The sequence below is a fragment of the Gossypium raimondii genome, chromosome 8, assembly GCF_025698545.1.
Source record: "Gossypium raimondii isolate GPD5lz chromosome 8, ASM2569854v1, whole genome shotgun sequence".
In the NCBI taxonomy this organism is placed as follows: domain Eukaryota; kingdom Viridiplantae; phylum Streptophyta; class Magnoliopsida; order Malvales; family Malvaceae; genus Gossypium; species Gossypium raimondii.
The window spans coordinates 17,235,700-17,259,777 of NC_068572.1; the positions used below are offsets into that span (position 1 = coordinate 17,235,700).

A 24,078-nucleotide genomic window follows, 5' to 3' on the forward strand; every position below is an offset into this window, starting at 1 on the left:
TACCATCATCTCAAACACTGACAACCCCCATACAAATCCTTTTCCTTACATCTTACTATTCATACACTCTTTACAAACTTACTCTTTCCGAACTTAACATGCAGAATCATAATACTTACCTAGAGATGGAATAATCACTGATTAGATTCATATCTTTAGTTTTAATTTTTTAGAGGAAGAAATACTATTGAATCACAATAGAGGAACTAGTAAATAACATAATCAGGAAAAAGAACCTCCCTCTGAAACTCTTATTCTTACATATATATATACAACTTTAACTCACTTACAGAGATTTAACAAGTGTCATTTGAATTCAGAGTTTTTCCTTCTTAATGATCTACAATTTCTGAAGAGAACATAAATGAAGGTCTTAATAATAAATATCATATTAATCTATCTTGGTGGTTCCTAACCAGGTTTCATTATGAATTAACTAGTAGAGTACTTCAGACTAACTAGGCGTACTATACCTTTGGCGATAGCTCATATTATAGATACTCTGAAATAAAATCCTCCTCTTCAGATAGCCAAATTTCTAAAATAGGCTCCTTACCTAGAATCTTGATGATTATTATACGCCCATTCTATTCGCCAAAAGAGACATTTCGGCAGACAACATTTCGCCAATAGGTTACTTCATACCTACACACTAACTTAGACCCTCTAGATCTAGATATTACAATGGTAAACAAGTAATAAAGTAGTAAGAGTATCATCTTGACAGGGAATATATATATATGAAAATATTGTGAAATTATAAACTAAAAAGATGGTGATAAGAAAATAAATAAGTGTGAAGTGGGAATTAACTAATTAACTAAAAACAAATGCAAATGTAAAATGGAGCTACAGTTCAAAAGGTTTAATAACGATGACATGAATGAGCTATAATAATTACACTCCTCAACTTAATTAATTCACAACAATGTTTAATAAATGTCCTGGGAAAATCCATGGCAACTCAATTGTTTATTAACTTTGAATCTTTAGTCATAAGCTTCTGTCGAAGTCCTATGTTTATCTATTAGTCAACATGCATATGTTTAAGTCATATTTAACTAAAGATTATATTATAAAGTACCATTCCTTATAAATTATGTGAAGTAATAGTGATATGTCTATACTGAAACACTTAAATCACATTAACTCTAAAGTTATGCAATGTAATAAATACCTTTTGATATTATTACTAATTTGACCTAATTCATCATTAAAAGATCAAACATACACCATTCAAATACCGTGTCCAATAATTACCATCTGGTTCTGATTAAATAACTAGTTCAGATGTAGTCAAACATTTCCTATGCATGAGCAACATGTTAATGATTTTATTTGGATGAATAATCAATTGAGGCACAGAACATTAAACACATGTTATGAACATAAATCAAGATGCAATCATTCTAGCATAAACAAAGCTAAGTCATCATTATTAAATAAAAATCAATAGAATAAATTGCAATCATGTTTTTCAACTTAAAATAAAAATAAATATTAAAGGAAAGAAAAAACTCAAGTAGAATCATTTATTTTGATGCAAATTTATTCCTCAAGTGGACGGCCTTGATAGCTTTAACACTCTAGAATTGCTCACTCAACTTTCTCTTAGATGTAGTGAAATGTGAAAATGAGAAAATGAGAGAATTGAGATGCTTCGATGAATGTTAGTTGATCGAGTGATGCCCCAATGATTATGAAAGGCTCCCTATTGTGCCTTTTTAGGTTCATAAGTAACTCTACTTCCTGGATTTCAATTAAAACTTGAAACATTAACTTCTCTGGTTCAAATCGGGGCTTTGGAATGAATTCCTTCTTATTAGTTTCCAACAAAGTCAAATTTGTATCCTCATCATTGTTACTTGACGAGTCAGATGCTAAGATACGCTTCAATGGATCGTCTGCTAATGTAAGACCCTAATTTGTAGGGATAAGCGACTCAATCTCAGATGTTAAAGAATGTTCCTCACCTACATTAGGATACTTCATAGATTGAATACATTAAAGGTTACCTGATCGTCTTATACTCGTATAGTAAGTTCCCCTTTCTGGACATCTATCAATGTTCTACCATTTGCCGAAAATGGCCTTCCCAGAATGGTAGGGACATTTTTGTCTTCTTCAAAATCCAAAATAAGAAAGCCAGTGAAAAAAATAAATTTTTCAACACGTACCAAAACATCTTCAATCTTTCCCTCCATATGTGCTATCGATCGGTCTACCAGTTGAAGTGTAACAGTTGTTAGTCTAACCTTTCCAATACCCAATTACTTAAATATAGACATGGGCATCAAGTTTATACTTGCTCCCAGATCGCATAAAGCCAATCCTCAATATGAGTTTCCAATGTAACAAGGTATGGTAAAACTCCCCCGAGTCCTTTATTTTAAGTGGTAAATTGTCTTGTTAAAATATGTTGCATTCTTTTGTCAAGGCAACTGTTTCAAATTCCCCCAACCTCATTTTCTTAGAGAGGATATCTTTTATGAATTTGGCATAGTTCGATATTTTCTCCAGAACTTCCACAAGATGGAGGTTGATATGTAATTATTTGAGCACATCTAAGAATTTCTTAAATTGTGCCTCTTGTTGTTTCTTCTGGAATGTCTATGGATAAGGAGGTGGTGGAGTTTTAACCTTAACAGGATAATATTTTTGTGGTATAGATGTATCTATTTTGTTGTGGGCATTGAACTTTCAGGACTATTCTGTTGTGCTTATGCTTCGGTAAAGGTCACATGAGCAGGCTTCTGCATTGTGGGAATTTCAACATCTGGTTGACTTTCCTCCCAATTTTTCATTACAACAGGCTCATCTTCAACTTCAACAACCCTGGGTTCCAACACCTTTCCACTCCTTAATGTGATAACTTTACACGGTTCTTTGCCTATATTCCTCGAATTTACAGTGTCGCTTCACAAAGCACATTGGGTTCTACTTTTGAGCTCGTTGCTTAGCTATCCCATGTGGTTCTCCAAATTCTTTAGTGTCATTGCTTGGATTTGAATTAGGGCATCACTCTTTTCCATATATTCCTTCAACAAATTTTCAAGGCTATTTGAAGGTTCAGTAGGTGGAGGGTTCTAAACTTGCTGAGGAAACCCTTGTGGCTGGTTTGGTCAAGATTGCTTATAGGAGTTTCTAAGACCGACCTCTTGACTGCTCCATAAGAAATTTGGATGACTTCGCCATGAAGGATTGTATTAATTTGATTTCTTTCCTGACCCACCTCTATTCTAATTTTGGTTACCTATGTAGTAAATGGATTTTGGGTTTGATGGGCAATTTTCAAACATGTGACCATCTCCACAATAAACACAGGAAATATGTTCAAACTAGCTTAGCTACTGACCTGACATGTTAGCATTAAAACCATTAGCAGTAAAGTTCTTAAGCATTGAAGTCATAGACGATACCTAGGCTGCTAAATATGTAAGTGCATCAACTTCATGAACTTCGATTACTCTTCTTCCTATGGCTACTTGACTAGTCATCCACTGATAATTGTTGATAGAAATTATTTAAAGGATCTCATAAGCTTCGTTGTATGATTTCGAAAGAATAACTCCATTGGCTGAAGCATCTACCACCAGTCTTGTATGTGCATTGAGACCATTGTGAAAAGCCTCCAACTGAATATAGTGAGGAATGTCATGATGAAGACATTTTTGGAACAACTTCTTGAATTGCCCCCATGCATCATAGAGAGATTCTTTCTTGAGTTGCTGAAACGTTACGATTTCATTTTTGAGCTTGACATTTTTACTCGGTGAAAAATACTTTATCAAGAATCAATCATCCAATTGTTGCCATGTTGATACTGAATAAGGTGGTAAGAATTCAACCATGCTCACCCTTTATCTCTCAATGAGTATGGGAATAATTTCAATCTCAAAGCGTCTTCAATCACTCCTGCTAACTTGAATAACTCGCTTACTTCTATGAATAAGTGGAGGTCCAAATGTGGATCTTTAGTAGGCATTCCACTACATTGGCCCATCGTTTGCTAATTTTAGAACATAACCAACTTTAATTCAAATTGAGAAGCCTTAATTTTGGGCGTTACAATCTCGAATTGAGTTCATTGAATAAAGGCACAACATATTATCGGATGGGACAATCTCTGTCATCAGTAATAAAGACCAGATTATGAGTGTTGTAAAAACCTCATTGGTTTTGATTTTGTCATAGAGGATCCATTATCACCTGAAAATAGTAAAAATTACTAAAAATAAAAATGAAATAAATTTAAAGAAAATTGAAAATTTTCAATTTCACAAATAATTACTAAAACATAGTCCCTAGCAACGACGCCAAAAACTTGTCGCGAAATTATTCGAATGATGTGCAAGTGTACACAATCGCCAATAAGTAATAAACTAATGAGTAAGAGTATCGTCTCACAGGGACTATATATGAAAATATTTTTAAATTCTAAACAAACAAGATGGTGATGAGAAAATAAATAAGTGTAAAGTGGGAATTAACTAATTAAGTAAAAAGATGCAAATGTAAAATGAAGCAGCAATTCACAAGGTTTAATAACGATGAAATTAATAAGCTAGAATAATTACACTCCTCAACTTAATTAATTCACAATAATGTTTAATAAATGTCCGGAAAATCCATGGCAACTCAATTGTTTATTAACTTAGTATCTTTAGTCATAAGTTTCGTTGAAGTCCTATGTTTATCCATTAGTCAACATGCATATGTTTAAGTCATATTTAACTAAAGATTATATTATAAAATACCATTCATTATAAATTATGTGAAGTAACAAGTGATATGTCTATACTGAAACACTTTAATCACATTAACTCTAAAGTTATACAAGGTAATAAATACATTTCGATATTAATACTAATTTGACCTAATTCATCATTAAAAGATCAAACACACACCATTCAAATACGTGTCCAAGAATTACCATTTGATTCGATTAAATAACTAGTTCGGATGTACTCAAACATTTACTATGCATGAGCAACATGTTAATGATTTTATTTGGATAATAATCAATTGAGGCACAAAACATTAAAAACATGTTATGAACAAAATAAATCAAGAATGTGCAATCATTCTAGCATAATCAAAGCTAAGTCATCATTATTATATCAAAAGCAATAGAATAAATTGCAATCATGTTTTTCAACTTAGAACAAAAATAAATACTAAAGGAAAAAAACTCCAAGTAGAATCTGGTGGACGGCGTTGATAGTTTTAACACTATAGAATTGCTTATTCAACTTTCTCTCAAATGTAGAGAGAATACAAAAATGAAAAATGAGAGAAGTGGGATGCTTCAATAATGCTGGATGATCAATGATGCCCTAGTGATGATGAAAGCCTACCTATTTATTCTAGAGAGGATCCAATGTTCCTAGCTACCTTTATCCTAAAATCCCTTGATTTTTTCTCTAAAGGTGGCTGGCCCTGAATTAAGGAAGGTGGGTGGACGATCACGCTATTTTTGGAAGGATGTTGCTTGATTTTGTCCTTGGTAGTAACCGAATCAATAGATTTAATATGGAAATGAATGATGATATAAATGAATAGTATGATTTGAAATGGAAGTATATGCATGATTAATGTTTGAATGTTAACATGATAAGTTATTTAGATTGGTGATTGTGACATTATATGGATTGACACATATAAAATTAATTAGTTCATATGATATTTTCAATAAATTTGAAATGGTTAAAACTTAGCATGCACTGATTGTATATATATTGTGCTTCATTTCGTTTATATAACTTGAATCGTGAAAATGCCACTGAGCTTTATCATTCGATGTATGGTTGTTATTTCCATGCGCAAGTTCTAGTAGATCCCGAAGTCTCGAGACGTGATTCAGCATCCAATCAACAGTCTTCGACTCACCAATGTTTGTATAGTCCCTTTTCATTTGATATATGGCATGTACCTAGGTTTTGAGTCGGTTTTGTATAATATGTGATCATGTTGATATTTCAGTTAGTAATGGTTGATTAGATGTGGCTAAATGGCATTGTATGTGTTGTAATTTGAGACTGTTGAAATTGCAATGAACTTGATAAGCAAATGTGATATTAGGTTGGATGTAATGAATTGGTACTAAATGGTTAATGCAGAAACAAGTTTAATGCCGCAACTTGAATCTACAAAGAGCAACATCGCAACCTCAAACTTCCAAAGTCACAACGACACTCATATTTTGATAAGATCACAACGTGATATCCATGGTGTCGCGATGTCAGCCCGATAGTTTGAAAATTTTACAATCTGGTCCTTTTTCGACCTCGAGTTACCTAAAGAGCTTTCAGAAGCTCGTATAAGGCTTGTAAATGACTGCATAACATGTATTAATGATGTTTTGAACTTAGTAATATGTATTAATTGTTATACTAAATTGTAATTCAATCGTAATTGCTCCAGCATCAAATGTGACATCCCATAGCTCGAACTCAACGATCAGGTCAGGTATAGGGTGTTACAAGCCTTGTTTTCCAATAAGAATAATTACCATTTTCTAGCATAAAGGGATGAGTAGTCGAAGATCCTTCCATTACTAGCAACCAACAACTCCAAGAATCACCACTAATTATTTTATGTTCGTAACTTTGATACTAATTGTTGGAACCTACAGTTGTTAATTTCTTAGAAACAATCATTTGAATGGATATGTCTAATTGTAGTGGCCACTTGAATTGCCACTATGATGAATAAGTAAACAAAGAACACAAAGGTTTGTTTACCCAGTTCGATTTCTCTACATCTACAGAGCCTAGCCTAATGAGTAATTCCACTATCTTTAGTCCACAATAAAACAAGTGAATCATGCCCTATCACTCTCCAAGTATAGGGACCTTACTTTTGTACCTAAAAACTTGAACACTTACTTCTAAATTCTCTCTTGAGAATTTAGGTTGTAAACTCAATCTGCTTACACTTCAAATGCACTCACAAAAGAATATCCTCGATGAATAATAAAATGTTCTCTATGCTCTCATACAAAAACCTATACAAGTCTTTTAATATATAGAAGGTTTCGAGACTTACTAGCATACTAAAGATCAATTACAATCCAACCCATTAATAATAACAACTACAAAATAACCAAAAGCAATATATTAATAAATTCCAATATAAAGCAAACATATAGAGATTCATTCTTCAAAGAAGTCTTCAATGCAATCTTGATTGATTCTCCACAATCCAATGGGTGTAATTGATTGATCCAGTTTAATTCAATCTTCAATGATAGTTATTCCAAATATATTGGTTTTCAAATTTCGGATTCCATACATCAAGAATATCTGCACAATTCAAAACCCAAAGTTTTTATTTTAATAAATTGCCAACTCCAACTATTGCAAGTTGTTACACTATCATAAGGTTGATGGAAGCAACCACTTCCAAGTGGCACTTAGCAGGCCGCTTCAAAAACTTTCCTCAACATCTTCACCTCCAAAATTCAACATTTTTCTAGGCTATCCGAACCTACCATTAAGTCATTACTTTTATAAATAACTAGTTTTTGATATCACGTGCGTTGCACATGATTTTACACTTTTATTTTTTAACTCATTAGATAATATATATTTTTTCAATTTCAAAAAATATATTTATACTAATTAAATGCTAATTAATTTAATTTATAAAGTCTAATTAATTTTTAAAAATAATTGATAGAATAGAATAGTATTTTAAAATTAACAAAAATAAAAAAATAAGAATGTTAGTGAAATATTAAGTGATTAGCTAAAATAAATAAAACATAAAATTAATTTGTAAAATCAAGATAGATAAAAAATTTAAATAAAATAATTAATTGCCTATCATTTTATTTAAAAAATTTTAAAAAGTTGATATGGTATTCCAACCACACCAATCTAAGAAAAGCACAAAAAAAAAACTAACTAACTAATGTATTCTCTAATACATGTAATTATTAGTTGATAGGTATAATATTTCAAAACACAAAACACTGTGGTAAAAAAAACATTAACAACCCTACGAGTATAATAAAATTAAATAATAGTAAAATTATCATTATCACATAAAAATAACTAAATATCTTGGTGATGGAAACAAAATCTCTAAAATAAGAGGTTTTTTTATTTACAATTTTTAGATGTTACTGAAAATGTTTAGTTAATACATTTATTTATAGTGTTAGATCTTAATTTTAATTAATATATACTTGTAAAACTAATTAAGAGAGATATGTGTGACTTAATATGAATTTAAACTCTAACTAAGTGATAATAATTTTAAAAATAAATATAATAATTTTATATCTTATATCTTATATCTTATACTAATATTTTATTATCAATAAGAAACATAAAATCCATGGATTAGTTTTATATTCAAGATTGACAATAGAAGTATTATTAATTAAATCATAATAGATAATTTTATTTTATATTTTATTTATTGGTTTTATAGATTTAGAAAAAACATAAAAACATATCTAACACAAAATATTAATTTTTAATGAAGCAATTTTTTTAATTTTAATTTTTAAATTAAATTGAATCAAGTGATTTGTCGAGGCAAAGTTTTTATTGAATTAAATGGAATAGATAGTATCTATCAATAAAAATTTAATTTAATTATAAAATTAAATATAATATATATTTATTTTTCTTTTAGGTTTTGACATATAAACTAACAAAGCAACAAATAAATTCATACAATATATATACTATCAAAATATAAAAATATTAATGTTTCATATGTTTTTTAACATTGGCAAAAAAGAAAATTTTATAAATTTTACAATGTTAATCTAAGCATTATCACATTTAAAATAAAATAAAATTTTAGATAAAATTATATTTATTAATATATTATCACATTAATTAATTGTTAATTAATATTACTTTTGTTATTATCATATAATAATTATTAATATACTAATAAATTATTTTTAGTATCAATTTAGTAATATAATGAAAAATTAATATTATTCTTATTTAGTTCAAAATTTCACCAAACTCAATCATTTATATATAATAATAACAATAAAACTTCAAACCATAATTTAAATAGCAGTAGCAAAAAGACTTTTAATATATTTGTGTGACTTAAAATCCTAAATGCACTGCCAACAATTGTTAGGTGTGGGAAATTGCATTGCACTTCGAAGGAGAGAACCTAAGTAAAAGTTTAGATATGATATTGTTGACAGGGACAACCTAATCCTGGATATAGATTATAAAACAAATATGGAGGATACAAAAAATCCATAACACACCAAATTTTGTGAAAAAGTTTTTTGCAAGAATTTCTCCCCATATTAAAAAATTTTGAGCTGACAAACTAAAGAAACAAGTGTTATAGCTCTACGTTGATAGTTCAAAATCTAGTATTTGAGTCCTAGTGTTAACATCTCTGTCTCTAAATTGTAATGTATGCTTTGATTGTACCAAAAAAAATCGAGAGTTCAAATTTTTAACTTCCATTTTATAGGTACCAAACAATTCATGTATTCAAGAAGTTTTTAAAAACATGAAATTTTCTCCGATCAATACTCAACACATAGCTGCTACATCATTAACATATCGTTTCACTTTCTAATATATTAAAGACACAAGAATCCCTACTTATAACTAAAAGCTATGTGATACTGAAAATGACATGGCAAGTACAATGTACTCATTTTGCATGCGCTTCCCTCATCCTCCTCAACTACTACATGTAATGTACTCAAGAAAGGTCACTTTATAATTTTTTCTTCAATTGGAAGGCAATTGTCAAGTCTTCAACCTACCCAAATGATCTCATTTAGTCAACTTTTTTGACCAAAAAGCTTGACTCCACATCAAACGGAGATCTCGCCACGTCAATTACTTTGACCATATAAGTTTGCCTACTTGGAACACCTCTCCTGAAGACTACACCTCGCCTTGCATGGACATTGACATCTATCTCAGGTATGTTTAGCGCATGTACTTTACCTGATCAAATCAAAGCCTACTTAGCAAACTTACACTTAGTGGGACAATTGATCTCAAAGGACTCACTTTGTATACCCATACCCGATCTTGTCGTCGAACCCGAGCTATGGAATGTCACATTACCCACCTAAATGGCTCTTCATTAACTCCCAACCTAGCCTCCAACACACTAGCAGTTTATAACATAAAATGTGCTTAAGTTATTATTGTGCAGCAAAATGTGTCTGAGTACTTACAACAAAACTCTATTAAACCAGCTCGCACACAAATAAGGGTTCGCATACTTAATAAGTTAAGGGTTCACACACATATATATATGCAAGTAAAATATGCACTGATTTAAGACAACCCAAACTCACAAACTCACTTCGCAGGCTTTAGGGTATGCAGCGGCAAAAACGTGCGAACCTACTTTACTATAATTAACTTAACAACTGTTTCCTGGAGGCATATAGGTATATAGAGAAAGGAACTAATAGCATGTGAACTTTAAGTTTTTGCAACACAATGCACTTCGCGAGCACAACATTTTATCTATCTAACATAGGGGTTTGTACCCCTGCATAGTTCGCACATTCAAAGTCTTCTAAGGGATAAGTTATTTTATCAGGGTAGGTCTCGCGAGCTACCTCTATGAACTAAGGTTATGCGAACTTGGTTCGCAATGTTTCTGTAACTCAAAAATATTATGGATTCGCAGATAGCATTTTGCCAATCGCTGGGGTTTGCACTTTAGCAAAGTTCAACCCCTGTCACTTCAAAGCAACCCTGGCAAACTCTATAAGTTTGTCAGTTTTAAATCATTCGCACTATTGCCTTTGGCATACTCAAGGTTTAGAAATAATTTCATAGTTGTGAACTTATCAATTAAGAAAACATCAAACAAACTTGGATCAAAATCTTATACTTTAAATACAGAGGTGTTTATAAATTAATATTGGTTCGCAAATAAAAAAAAAAGACAGCCATTAGGAAACATGAAGAAAATAACTAAGTCCTAAAACAAGCAGCGAAGTCATTAGAAAGATATCTCTAAGCCCAAACAGAAACCCACATTGCATTTAATCCAAGGTATGCTTGTTCTACCTTTCCAGAGTTTTTGCTTCTTGGATCACTTGCCTTGCCGCGGCTCACCTTGCAATCTAGCTATTTGAAATGTTTAGGAGGGAGTGTGTGAGTTCTTGCAAACTTATTGAATATACATGAAAGAATAACCAAAAAGCACATGTAAAACATACGTTAAATAGGAACTTTGGCAAATCACTGAGTTGCGAAATGGGTCCACCATACTTACGAACCTAGTTCGCCAAAACTTACTGTCAGATAGCATCAAATTGTAAAACATTTTATTTCAGAAAACATAATTTCATACATATGATCTTTACTTTTGGATAAGTGGATCTCTTTATAATGCCTCAAAATGACTCACAGAGTCTTAACATATCCTATAAGTGCAGCATAAAGCTCGACACTCTCCAACGCACCAATATTTCTCATTAAATAAAGCTAAGCTCAACATTCCCTTATCTCTCTAACCTGTCTCAGGTCCTCAATGCCCAAAACATAAAACATATGAGTGAGTACTCATAATCCTATGGCATACCATTAAATCCAACAATTACAGAAAAGTATAGTGTCAAAACACATACTTAAAAATATAGAGCTCGTAATTCATGGGGAGCTCACAAAGCTTATAGCGCTCGCCATATAGAGCTCGAGTATCACTATTCATGAAAACACACAGTTAAAACACAATCATAAAAATAGAGTTTTTAAAGAAACATTACTCTCAGAACTTAGGTTAAGACCCTAAGCTCTTGTTTAACATTGTGGTTTGCACATACAAGTGGCAATCCCTAAACACTCACCAATTTGCTGAAAACTTAGGCAAGCTTCGCTTTTTCCTTGTCTTTGCTTGTCAACGGTTCTTGATTTCTAAGAGCTAATTCTTGGTTTCTTAGAACTCGATAACAAAATAATCGATGATGAATTTGAGAGAATTTAGAATATGAACTTTCCAATGGAAAGGGGCTTAATTTATAGGCACTTAGTGTTTTAGTGTTCCTAAGATACTCTAGTTGTAGTAGAAGTAGGAAATAGTTACGTGCATGAATGATGTGGTAGCATATGTTGACTTCCTAACTCAGGTATAACTACTCTTTTCACACGTGGCCAAAATTGGCGACTCCAGATCACCAACCTACTAGCGAACTCCTGTTTGCCAACCTATTGGTGGACTCCCATTCGCCAAACCTACTGGCAAACCCCAGTTCGTCAATCACACTAGCGATCTCAGCTTGCTAGGCCTAAACCAATATGTTCGATTCACCAGGCCCACTGGCTACCATTGCTCGCCAAATCTTCTGGCTGATACATGTTCGCCAATTCCTTTGGCGAACCCCTCTTCGCCAGACCTACTGATGAATACCTGCTCAACTGACTCTTTGGCGAACTCCTACTCGCCAGACTCCAAACTCCTAAGCCCTATCTTAAGATGTTACACACTTGAAGTACCTATATACATACACCTTCGATCAACGTAAAGAGGTATTTAAACACACTCTACCTATTGCCACTCTTCTAAAAGATTTTCTTTGCCTTTTTTTTTCCTTTAATAGATATGCCTCTCAATATACTCAAATTCTCACTAACCACCCAAACCACCTTCGTGCATCAATATATGTAATAATTTTACTGACAAATTTTATTGATCTCCATTTATCTCTTCAAAAATTTTAATGGATGGATATTTGATATTGTTTGATCTAAATCCTTTCTTCACCCTATTTTTACTTTCATTCCATAAAAAATGAATCACTACTCTAAGGCCAAGGTTCCCTTTGATTAAAAGACTGTTGGTGTTAAGCTTCATCAATATCGTAATATCCGGTTTAACACGAATGCAAAATTAGTTACAATAAGTATTTTTAACCGAGCAACGATTTAGGAAAGAAATAAAGAGGGATCCACATACAATTTAAGGAAAGCCACCTTCCTTGTAATCACCCCCCACCCTAAACAATAGTCAACTGTTCCTTAATCTAAAAAATTAAGCATTTTTCTAAGCTACCAAAACGTACCATCAACTCTTCCCTTTAACAATCCATTGATAGATATTAATAATGAAAAAACATGTTAAGGTTAAAACCTTTTATAATAGTTGATGTCAACTTTCACCGTGATCGAAATGTGAATGGTTCGAGAGTTTATAACAATTAGCTCGCAATCACAAGTCACTTGTATATAAATTTAATTTGCAACATGAGAATTAGAGCTTTCTTATATATGAAATTCGTTGACTCAAAACTGTTTAAGAAATATCATTTAATTATAATTATCCGAAGATTGAAAATAAAAAAAAAATTATGCACTGTAATAAACTAGAATAACATCTATTACATTGCAAACACATTAAAATAAACCATAATCTTAGATTTAAAATCCTACAGAATTCAAACTAAATTATGGCTTGAATCGTGAGATCAATCAGTGGATTTTATGAATTAATGTTTGTATAATGTTGTATTTCATTATTAACTTGAAATAATGAACTTGACTGAAAGTCTTTTTGTAAGATTACCTTTTACAATTTCAGATTACTTTTATTACAACAAAGGGTATTTCTGAAAACCAAAACCTTCTTTTAAACGAAGTTTCCAACTAATGCTACAATCTGTAAAGCATTGAAACTAGAGATTAAAAATAGCAAGCCTAAAACATATAATATAAAATAATTCGCAACTAGCTAGAAAGACCATTTAATCAAACCCTTTGCAAAACTACGTAAACTTGATGAATTAGATGAACTATTACTATTGCAAGAAGTGTTGGACACCAGTGACGATGATGATGAGCACGACCTGGAGTGATCAGACGAGGATGTCGAATAGGCATTAACATCCGAAAGCTCAACACTCTCTGGGGTATGATTGGCCTTACCATCGGCCTCGGCTACATTATTACCACTATGAAATCGTCCTCGACGGCTTTTGGCGTTACCCTTACCCATCTTCTTGCCCTGACGATGGTTCTTCCGAGGTTTATTCCAAAAGCATGAGGTCATTGTCGTATGGGTGAAAGCAAAGCTTGGGATCATCAAGTTTTGGCTCTCCACCGCCGGGGATGGCTTGATCAACGGTACAACATTATCAGTTTGAGGATGTTTAGGAGTTCCAGGCTTCATTTCCCAATCAAAAGGAACCGACACAACGTTTTCATTGTCCAACATTCCCGTGGATTGCCCCTTCAATGGCTTCCTTGAAAGAAGTTTTTTCCAGAACGTTTCGTCAACCGGAAACAATGGATTTGGTTTTTCTTCAACTATGCTATTTTCACGCTCCATTATTTCCTGCTTTTGCTTTTTCCCTAACGTGTGAAAGGATCCAGTTAACAATTTATAGGGATTAAATGATATAATTGGAAAGTCGTCAATTAAGTCATAACATTTGATTTTGGTGATGAGAAATTGAGAATTTCATTCCCGAAAAATCTTTTCAAATCTGTGATTGACCTAAAGATAATCTCTGACTGATAATTAATTTCCTAATATAGAAATAAAAGTTAATTTTTGTTTTTTTCCCCTCAAAACCATTTAGAAGTAATGTGGGTTTGTTGTTCATTAAAATACAATAATAGTTTGATAATATAAGATAAATAGGTATAAATGAAGAATTTAGTCCTTAAAGTTTACATTTTTATTAATTTGATTTTTTAGTTAAAATTGACTCTCAACCTTTTAAAAGAGTCAAATTTGTATAAATCTTTCAAAAGAGTCGAAATATTGTTTTGGTAACAAAATTCTAACCAAAACGTTAATTCTTCAACGTAGCAACCCTCATGGCAATCCACATGTATTTTGTGCTAATTTTTTTATTTATATATATTGAATTTTGAGTTTTGAATATTTTTATAACTTTTAAATTATTTTTGACGTAAAATATAAGACAAATAGTGTTATGTCAAGATAAAGTATAAGTGGACTGCCAGACAAGTTTTCATGCCAATATTGTTTAAAATTTATGTTTTAGTCAACATCTCCATTAAAAATTATTTGACTTTTTTGAAAAGTTAATGGTCAAATTTAACTTAAAAATAATAATGGCCAAATTGAAAATGACGTAAACATTGATTGCTAAATTTATCATTATCCCTAATAAATACTAGTTTTAAACTTGTGCAAGGCATGAGAACAAGTTATATATATAAAGATGTTTTAAATTAATATAAGTATTAAACTTTATATAAACATTTATATAATACAAATACAAATTGAAATTTTTTTACAAATGAACACTTTAATGTAATTATATTTTATTTTCTTAATATATTACTTACCTAAAATACAAAATTCATAGAAACTTTTGCTTTTAAGCAAAATTTTCAAAATATTTTATAACTTTTAGTGTAAAATGAATAATAAATGATGGAATGAATATAGTGTTTTAAATAACTTTTAAAACTATAATATAAAGCATAATACAAAAAGTTTATGTGTGGAATGATGCATGGAATAAAATACCAATATTATAAATATTTTGGAATGAAAGTTTTGGCATTTTACATTTTAAGTACAAATGCAATAAAATTAAATAGATATTTTATATTAATTTCTAAAAATTTCATATTTAAAATATATTTTATATAAATACAATTAACTATGTTATTCCAATTCATTTATTTTAGTGTGTAAACTTTTCTCTCCCATTGTTTACCTTTAAAACTAATATAATTATTTAGTTTTACCAAAAAAACCTAAATAATTAGGACATAAGTTTGTATATAATTATTGGTAAATTCTATAGGTTATTAGAAATTTCGTTAATATATGGAAAAGGAGTATGGGAAACAGAGACGCCACATCATCTTGTATTTCTTACTAATTATTTAATGTCATTTCAGGATTTTTTTTATGTCATTAACACATTATTTTGATGATATTCTTTAACCTTAACTCTAGACCTTGTACCCTTGACCTAGTACCCTAAACCCCAGACTTTGGATCTTGAACCTGAACCATGATTTAGGGTTCAAGGCTCATGGTCTAGGGTGTAAGGTCCAGGGTCTAGAGTTTAGGGTTAGGGATCCAAGGTTCAAGGTTCAAGGTTCATAGTAGAAGGTCAAGAGTTCAAGGACTAGTGTTTAGGGTTCAAGGTCTAAGGTTGAAGGTTTAGGGTTTAGAGTTTAGGGTCCAGGGTCTAAAGTCGAAGGTCTAAGATTCAGGTTAAAAAAAATTATCAACATTATGTATCAATGACATGAAAAACATGATGAGATGACATTAAATAATTGATAAGGGATACAGGATGATGTGGCGTCTCTGTTTCATACAATCATTTCCCATATATATATTATATTAAAATGTCTTAGAGTCCAACTGACATGGCGGCTTAATTTTTTAACATGTGGCATTCTTATCTTATAGACACATGACAATATAGTCTATCTATATATCCATTTTTTGAATTAATGGAAAATAATATTTTTAAATTTTTAAAATTCAAATTCAAATATGTGTAATAAATAATTAGAAATACAATCCAAGTGAATAAATTAATCCAAGTGATAGAAATACAAAAAATAATTAAATAGATAGTCCAAATATATATAATAATTTAACTCATAACAAATTTATATAAACGTAGTTAATACACGTAACATGTGTATATATAATAAATGTATATTAAATTAATTAACATATATGGGTATATGGTTATTATATAAATTAGTATAATAATATTAAAATATAAATTTAAATATTATATAATTATATAATATTAATATTCATAAATTATACAAAACTTATCATTTAATTAAGTATATACTAAAATAAACATTAATATATTAGTATTAATAATTGATAATGATAGATATATTAATAATAATGTGAACAAAAATCTATTGACTATATATATATATATATATTAAAGGGGCGTTTGGTTGGGGGGAATAGGCATGCATTCCCCCAATTTTGCGGGCCCACCACCAAACGGGCGTTTGGTTGCCCGTGTTGCTATTACGGCTCGGTTCGGTTACGGGGCTATTACCTCCATTGGCTGTAATAGCCATTCCGCTTGTGATTCGACGATTAGGGATTCCGCCATTGTTTCCTATTTTCTATTCAAATTGTTGCCCTCATCAAGCTTCCGTTCCATCGATTCTCCCACGTTTCCCTTCCAGAGGTAATTTCCCTTTCCCTTCCATTGATTTCTGCTTCTTCTTTTTATCTGTGATTCATTTATTCTCGTTCGTTTGTTAAAATCGATTTTTGTTCGCTTCTTCTTCTTCTCGTTCGTTTTCTTTTTCTCAAATCTGCGATATTGATTCTTTTCTTATGATTTCCATTCGGCTTTGATTTTACCGTTTGAATTGCATGTTTGATTTTCTTGTTTGATTTCCTTGTTAACCCCTTGGCTGATAAAAAAAGATCAGATTTCTTTGTAAAATGGGCCATGCGTATCATTTCAATTCTCTTCATTTTCCAGGTACACTTCTACTACCGATGGCAGTCGTATTGGTTTATATGCAACCTACGCTACAAGTTTTCACTTCTTTATGCAAAACTTCCTTGAAAGATGTTGTTGGTTTTTGAAATGACCATGGGAGGTCTGCTATTAACTATGTTCTATACAGTAGGTTTTTGTTTAAATACTTGGAAATTGCTTTGACTCTCGTTTTTCTTGAAATATCTGTTTCTGACACATTCACATATGGGTATAAGGATTTGACTCTTCAAGGATCCTTCCTATATATGGAAAAACTTGAAAACAAAATTGAATATACATGTGTTGGAAAAACTTGAAAATAAAATTGAATATACATGTGTTGGACAAAACCATATCCAACTCTGACACTTGAGACAGAGCAACATGGTAGGCTCCCTTTTATCATATTGGCCCAGCTATTTTTGCCTGCTTGATATTTAAGTAAAATGCACTTGCATACCATATGTTGGTTTAGCAATGTCTCTTATATAGAGATAAATTAGTTTCTTTGAGATTAAAGTGTTATGGACGTTTATACTGTATTAATATCCTATGTTTCATTTTCCCTGTGTTTCCTCCTACTCTCTCCAGAGCACTGTTGATACTCGGTTGGCAATTATGGCGTTGGCATCTTGCTCAACTATCTGTTCTATTATCACATCAAAGACAAGGAAAGGTTATATGTAAGTTAAACATGACTCCCTTCAAATTTTCATGTTTATGATCTATATATCTGCTGGAAGAAAATGATTCTATTTTCTGTGTTGTTAATGCCTTTTGCTATGTGAAATCATGTTAAAAGTTTGGTTCATTTCAATGAAATTGTAACAAATATACTAAGACTGTTGAGTTTTTATTGATAGCATTGATTTATTTGAACCATGATTTTTGTTTATGCAGGCAACCACTGTATTCTGGGGACCAAAGTCCTTGGCTGCACCAGTCGAGGCAAAGAACACTGATGCCAGGCTGTGCTGAATTCGTAAGTCAGTCACCAAGAGTGGATTCTAAAGAGAAGATGTGGAATAGTCCGGAGACTGCCCCAGCATGGACTAACTCTCTTGTGAAAGGTTATTATGCTAAGCTTGGTGAAGGTGCTATAGATCATCAAGATTACTATTCAACCTTTCACAAGACAAACCTCCAGAAGAAATTCACGGAGCAAGAATGGGAAGATTTCAGTCAGGAATCTACCCGGAAAGCGATGGTGGAACTGGCAGCTTCTTCGGAATTCACAGATTGGATGATTGAGCATGCTGACAGGATAAAACTCCTTCCACGTGATGATATTTCAGATGAATCAGTGGGAAGTAAATCAAGTTCAGACGATGAAGATGAAGAAAGCCACAGCTGGTTCAAATTATTTTAACTTATAGGAACTGGGTAGAAAATCAGAATTGTTCATGAAGTATGCGTGTTTGACGTAGGGACGGATGCATGATCTGCGAAAATTTAGAAAAATTGAACATAGTCATGCCAGTAATATATTATCTGATACTTCCATACCTTGCTTGCCGGATAACATAGGTATTTGACCTCTTTCATGTATCTTAGGAAATTTAGTCTCTAATTTAGGATTGCTTTACTATTGACATTTTCTTTTTGACTAGTAAATAGCTTGCCTCATGTTAATTTTCTGAAATGAAATTCTATCCATTTGATGTCGGTGAAAAAAACTTGCGTGAGTCAAAAATAATTCTGCAGATGATGCTGTAAGAAATAAGGGTATTTGTTTCATTTTATTAACTAGCTTTAACCTGTAGAAGGGACTTCTTAAGTATATTTTCATAACTTCAAATTAGAAAACTCATTATAATTATAAAAATTAACTGAGTTAATTTTGTATCAATTTATTTACGGATTTGGCAATAAAAACTGGAAAAGTTGCCGTAAAAAATTATGTTGGTCCTTTTGTTAGTTTTAAATTATTTACACATTGTGTAAATTTAATTTTAATATTAAAAATTAATTCTTTATATTTATAATTGTTTCAATTTAATTTTAATTCTGAAATCTTTATTTTAAACTTAAACAATATAAATTTAATAAACTTAATAAATAAAAGTTTATTGGCTAAACTTGTTGAATTATAATTTAATTTCTTTTCATTCATCATGTGTTATAATTTTATACAGTGTTGAGCTTTTGATTCATGATATTGAAATTAATTCTAATTTTATAAAGTGTTCACCTTTTGATTCATGATATTAAATTATACTTAATAATAATTATTTTAAATTATATTTTATAGTATTATATATTATGATTTTAGTAAATTCATATAAGAATATTTAATATTAAGAATTTTATTAAATTATATATTTTATTAAATTATATTTAATAATAATTATGTTAAAATATGATTAAATTATTTATTATTTATATTAATAATCTTATTAAAATTTAATCTAAATTAACAATAATCATCTACCTAAAAAATTTTGCTAAGGGTATTCAAGTCATTTTAGTTTTTTTCCTTATGCTATTACAACATCATTCTATTCAACCAAACACAAGAATACTATTACAGTTCTATTCTATTCCATTCAACCAAACAATTGAATTAGTATTACGCATTTATTCCATTACAGCTCTAGTCCATTATAGCGAACCAAACGTGCTCTAAGTTGTGAGAAATTATTCAATAGATCCTTCCCACCACCTCATATATGGTCCTATTCAATTATTTTATGCTACATTAACAATTTTTTCAACTGAAATTGGTTTTAGTGATTTTCCTAATTTTTTTTTCTTTCTTCATCGTCTCTTCAATGTTAGAATAAAAGGACTTAGGGTTTTGGGCAACTCAATATCAACAATGGAAGGATTTCGAGCTGAGCAATGAAATGGAGGGATTACAAAATCTACTTCGTTCCTATTTTTAGTGATTAAAACTAATGGTTTTTAATCTGTTCATTCAACTATGAAATAATTATTGAATTTAGTTCATAACAATTTTTTTATTGGTAGATATTTGTCGATTAATTTAAAACATATGTTCCTATTGATTTTCTAAATTTTATATTTTATAATTGTTCTTTTGTTAATTATCACTAAAGCTAAAGAGAAATCTAACTTTCATGTTTTTAGCAGTAAAAAGAAAAAATCTATCACTTTTTACATTTTAAATGTAGTTAAAAGTCAAAATTCCATTTTTTAATTGTTGAAAGAAAATGGGGAAATGCTACTAGTAACTTTACTAGTGATATTTTATCACTCAATTCCATATTTTTTCATAACTTTCTCTAGATTTTTTAGTACAAAACAATAAAGAAATACCCAGAAAGCCTACATAGCCAGATGGTCAGTTAACATCTTGTTTGTTTTGTTTTTAAGTTTTGGTTTATACCCAAATCGGTATAGGTTTAAATTTTCTTTTATCTTTTACTTGGAATTCATTTTATTTAAGATTTGAGTGTTTGGATCATGTGATCTAAACTTTAGTTTCTATTTGGTTGATTAGAAAGTAGAAGAACAATAAGAAAATGTAAGGTCTTTTTTAGTTTGAGGTGAATGAGAAACTTTTAATAATTTTGAAAAATATACGTCTTTGAATAGTTTGATTGAGATTTTCATTTTCTGATGAGTCTTATGTAATTGTATTGGCTCTGTTTGAGATTAATGATGTGTGTTTTGATTTAGATGTCTTACAATTAAGCTATTCTGATTATCTGTTAATCTAATGTTGCACTTGAGAATTTGGTGAAATCTTACTCTATATGATGATTTTGATAATTGAATATTAGTTTCTTTAACCTTCCTTATGTATATTACAAATGTATTAGTATGGAAGTGAACTTAAATTGTAGATCTTTCGTTTCAATTTCCATTGCTAACAAATATGTGTTATGTTTGTAGATATGTACAAGAACCAACTGCAAGAGTTGGCTCAAAAAGTTGCTTTAATTTGTCGTCTTATTCATGCAACCGAGAAGGATCGAATCATGCTCCTCAGTTTAAAGCTACTATCAATTTTAATGGAGAGACTTTCAAAATCCCTACTTTTTGCTCTACTTTGAGACAAACCGAACATGTTGTAGCTGAAGTAGCTCTAAATACGATTGTTAACAAAGGCCCTTCCAAAGCATTGGCTACTAGAATTTTGGTAAGCATTCAACTTAAATTTTATCTACTTTTGAGCTAGACTTATGTAGATGCCATTTTCCTATTCAAATTTGCATTAGGCAACCAATTGTTTTCCATAAGTCTTTGAGCTGGAACTTGCAACTATTGATTATTCATTTTGGGGAAGAAATAAAGCTACACTCTTTTGAGTTTATCTCTGTAACACTCCTTACCCGTATTCGACGCCGGAATAGGGCATGAGGCATTACTAGAACACATACACTTGAAAACGTATTTAACCGAGTTATAAAATTTCATCTAAATTAAAACTTTAAAATTTTTTTAACATGCTTTTATAATTCTTCACAATATATCATTAAAATATTATATTCATAATAAATAGGGCCTACGAGACCCGATACATACCCATGCAATTAAATGCTTCATTTCTATTTCATTCAGTTCACAATTTCTCATGCTCACAATTCAAATCATATCACTAGCAATTTCCACTTAATTACCATGTATTTCAATTAAAACACAATAATTAATAATAATTATATTTGAATTACAGTAATACAAACTTAGTAGGCTAAATTGCAGAAATACCATGATACAGGAGCATTTTGGAAATTTTCCATTTCCCTCGACTTTCCACGTGATCTTGATCTAAATTAATAATTTTATTCAATTTATTAATTTTGACAATAAAACTATTCAATTCTTGAAATTTCGTCATTTTTTCCATTTTTACAAAATTACCCTAAAAATTTTACTTTTATTCAATTTAGTCCTTGAACCTAAAACATGTAAATTAGCTATTTTAAAATAAACTCATATTATCAGAATATTCACATATATTTTCCTCCTCCTCCACCCCATTCCACATCCTTAATGTACTTAACATCGTTAGAAATAACATTTTCTAAAGTTTCATTATTCACCCTTAATTATATTCAAAGCTATCTATCCGAGTCAGTATCACTAAATTATTTTTATCTGGATCTACAGAACTCCAAATTATGTACTGTTAATTTTCCTGAAACTAGACTCATATATATTTTTACCATAAAATTTTCAGAATTTTAGTATATCCAATTGGTACATTTTATTCTTTAAAGATTCCCTGTTTCACCGCTTTCCTGCTTTCTAATTCTCTTTTCACTAAAAATAAAATATCTCTTAGTAAAAATTCTGATGGTAATGTCATTTATTTATCTTGAAACTAGACTAATTAAGGAATTTAATAATATAAATTAAAAAATAAAATTATTTTTTACAATTTATAATGATTTATTAAATTTAGAACAGGGATTCCAAAATCAATCCAACCCTGCCTCACTAAAATGCAAATATCTAAAAATATATAACTCTTTTACTTGTTCTGTTTATTTTATGTAAAATAGACTCATTAAAATTTAATTTCATATTTTATTCACTCTCTAATTCAATTTCCACAATTTATGGTCTAATTCAATTTAACCTATTGCAGCTGTCCAAAACTGCTTTAGTGCAAGATGTTGATAATCAAATTTATAACACCCTCCTTTCCATTCTCTACAATATTTTCTATCAATTCCTCTTGTTTCTCTTCACTAACATATCAAGAACTTAGAACCTTATATAATAAATCCCTACATTAACATCAATTCCCTACTTTTTCAATAATATCAAACTCAAAAATATATTGAAATCTTAATGTTCTTGCCTTGCTCTATTGATTTCAATCTTTAACTTGATTTTCTCTCTCCTCCAGCCTTTATTTCTTTAATCTAACTTGATATTCTAGCTCCCAATAGTCTCCTTATCAATTTTCTCTCTTGGTGGCTATGGAAATTCTTTTGATTTCTAGATGAAAATGGTGAATTTTTGGTGGGAGGACCAAATTGTAAAAAAAGCAAAACTTTCTTTCTTTCTCTCATGTTGGTGCATGGAAAAATGGTGGGTTGCTTGCTTCTTCATCTTCCTTTCCTTATATATATATACTAAATAAAATAATAATAAAATAATAAAATATCATTTAAAAATCAAATTAAAATACTAATAAACTAATATTTATTTATTTAATTAATATAAAATATCTTCAACATCATTATTATCTTCTAGATTTCTCTCTCTTCTAATTGACCATTTTGCCCTTTATGATCTTTTAAAATTTCATCCTTGAGTCATCACTTAATTTGGTAAAATTACGATTTAGTCCCTCAAAATTCTTCACCTTTTTCAATTTGGTCCTAATCCATCCATTTTCCTTAGTTTCTAGATCATTCTACCCTTAAAATATTTACACCACTGGTCCTTCAACTTTTTCATATTTACACTTTAACCCCTCAATTTTTTAGTATTTACTATTGGGCAACAAAACTTTTCTCACTTTTGCGATTTAATCCTTTCTTGAACTAATATGTCATAATATACTTCCCAATGTTGACATAGCTCCAAAATTTCCCCTTTTTGTCGCTTTATTTCCTTATTTTATTATATCAAAGATAATATTTTACTGTAATTTTTTTTGGGTATTACAATCTCTACTGCACAGGATGAAGCTAATGTATATAAGAATTTGCATCAAGAGACTA

At 30.4% G+C, this 24,078-nt stretch overlaps 1 protein-coding gene and 1 non-coding gene across 5 annotated transcripts; both read left to right on the forward strand.

The window, feature by feature from the left end:
• Positions 1–3,651: 3,651 nt before the first annotated feature.
• Positions 3,652–3,758, forward strand: LOC128032098 (small nucleolar RNA R71). The gene has a single exon (XR_008188228.1). It is a non-coding gene; the product is annotated as a small nucleolar RNA R71 (small nucleolar RNA).
• A 13,142-nt stretch (positions 3,759–16,900) lies between these two features.
• Positions 16,901–18,939, forward strand: LOC105790940 (uncharacterized). 4 transcript variants are annotated; one of them, XM_012618748.2, is made up of 4 exons: positions 16,901–17,131; positions 17,435–17,581; positions 18,026–18,117; positions 18,335–18,939. In XM_012618748.2, exons 2-4 carry the CDS (start codon positions 17,525–17,527, stop codon positions 18,801–18,803), a joined length of 618 nt encoding a protein of 205 aa, XP_012474202.1. In that variant the 5' UTR covers positions 16,901–17,131; positions 17,435–17,524; the 3' UTR covers positions 18,804–18,939. The 4 variants fall into 4 exon arrangements, with proteins under 4 accessions (XP_012474202.1, XP_012474205.1, XP_012474206.1 ...); XM_012618751.2 differs by having other exon boundaries at positions 17,435–17,555; XM_012618752.2 differs by lacking the exon at positions 17,435–17,581.
• The last annotated feature ends 5,139 nt before the right edge of the window (positions 18,940–24,078 follow it).

What these genes read in the sequence shown, in the direction of transcription:
- LOC105790940 (XM_012618748.2), top strand. Translation starts at nt 17,525, where the DNA reads ATGTTGTTGGTTTTTGAAATGACCATGGGAGGTCTGCTATTAACTATG. An exon ending in TATTAACTATGTTCTATACA is followed by an intron (nt 17,582 to 18,025) that starts GTAGGTTTTTGT and finishes TACTCTCTCCAG; the next exon opens with AGCACTGTTGATACTCGGTT. An exon ending in AAGACAAGGAAAGGTTATAT is followed by an intron (nt 18,118 to 18,334) that starts GTAAGTTAAACA and finishes TTGTTTATGCAG; the next exon opens with GCAACCACTGTATTCTGGGG.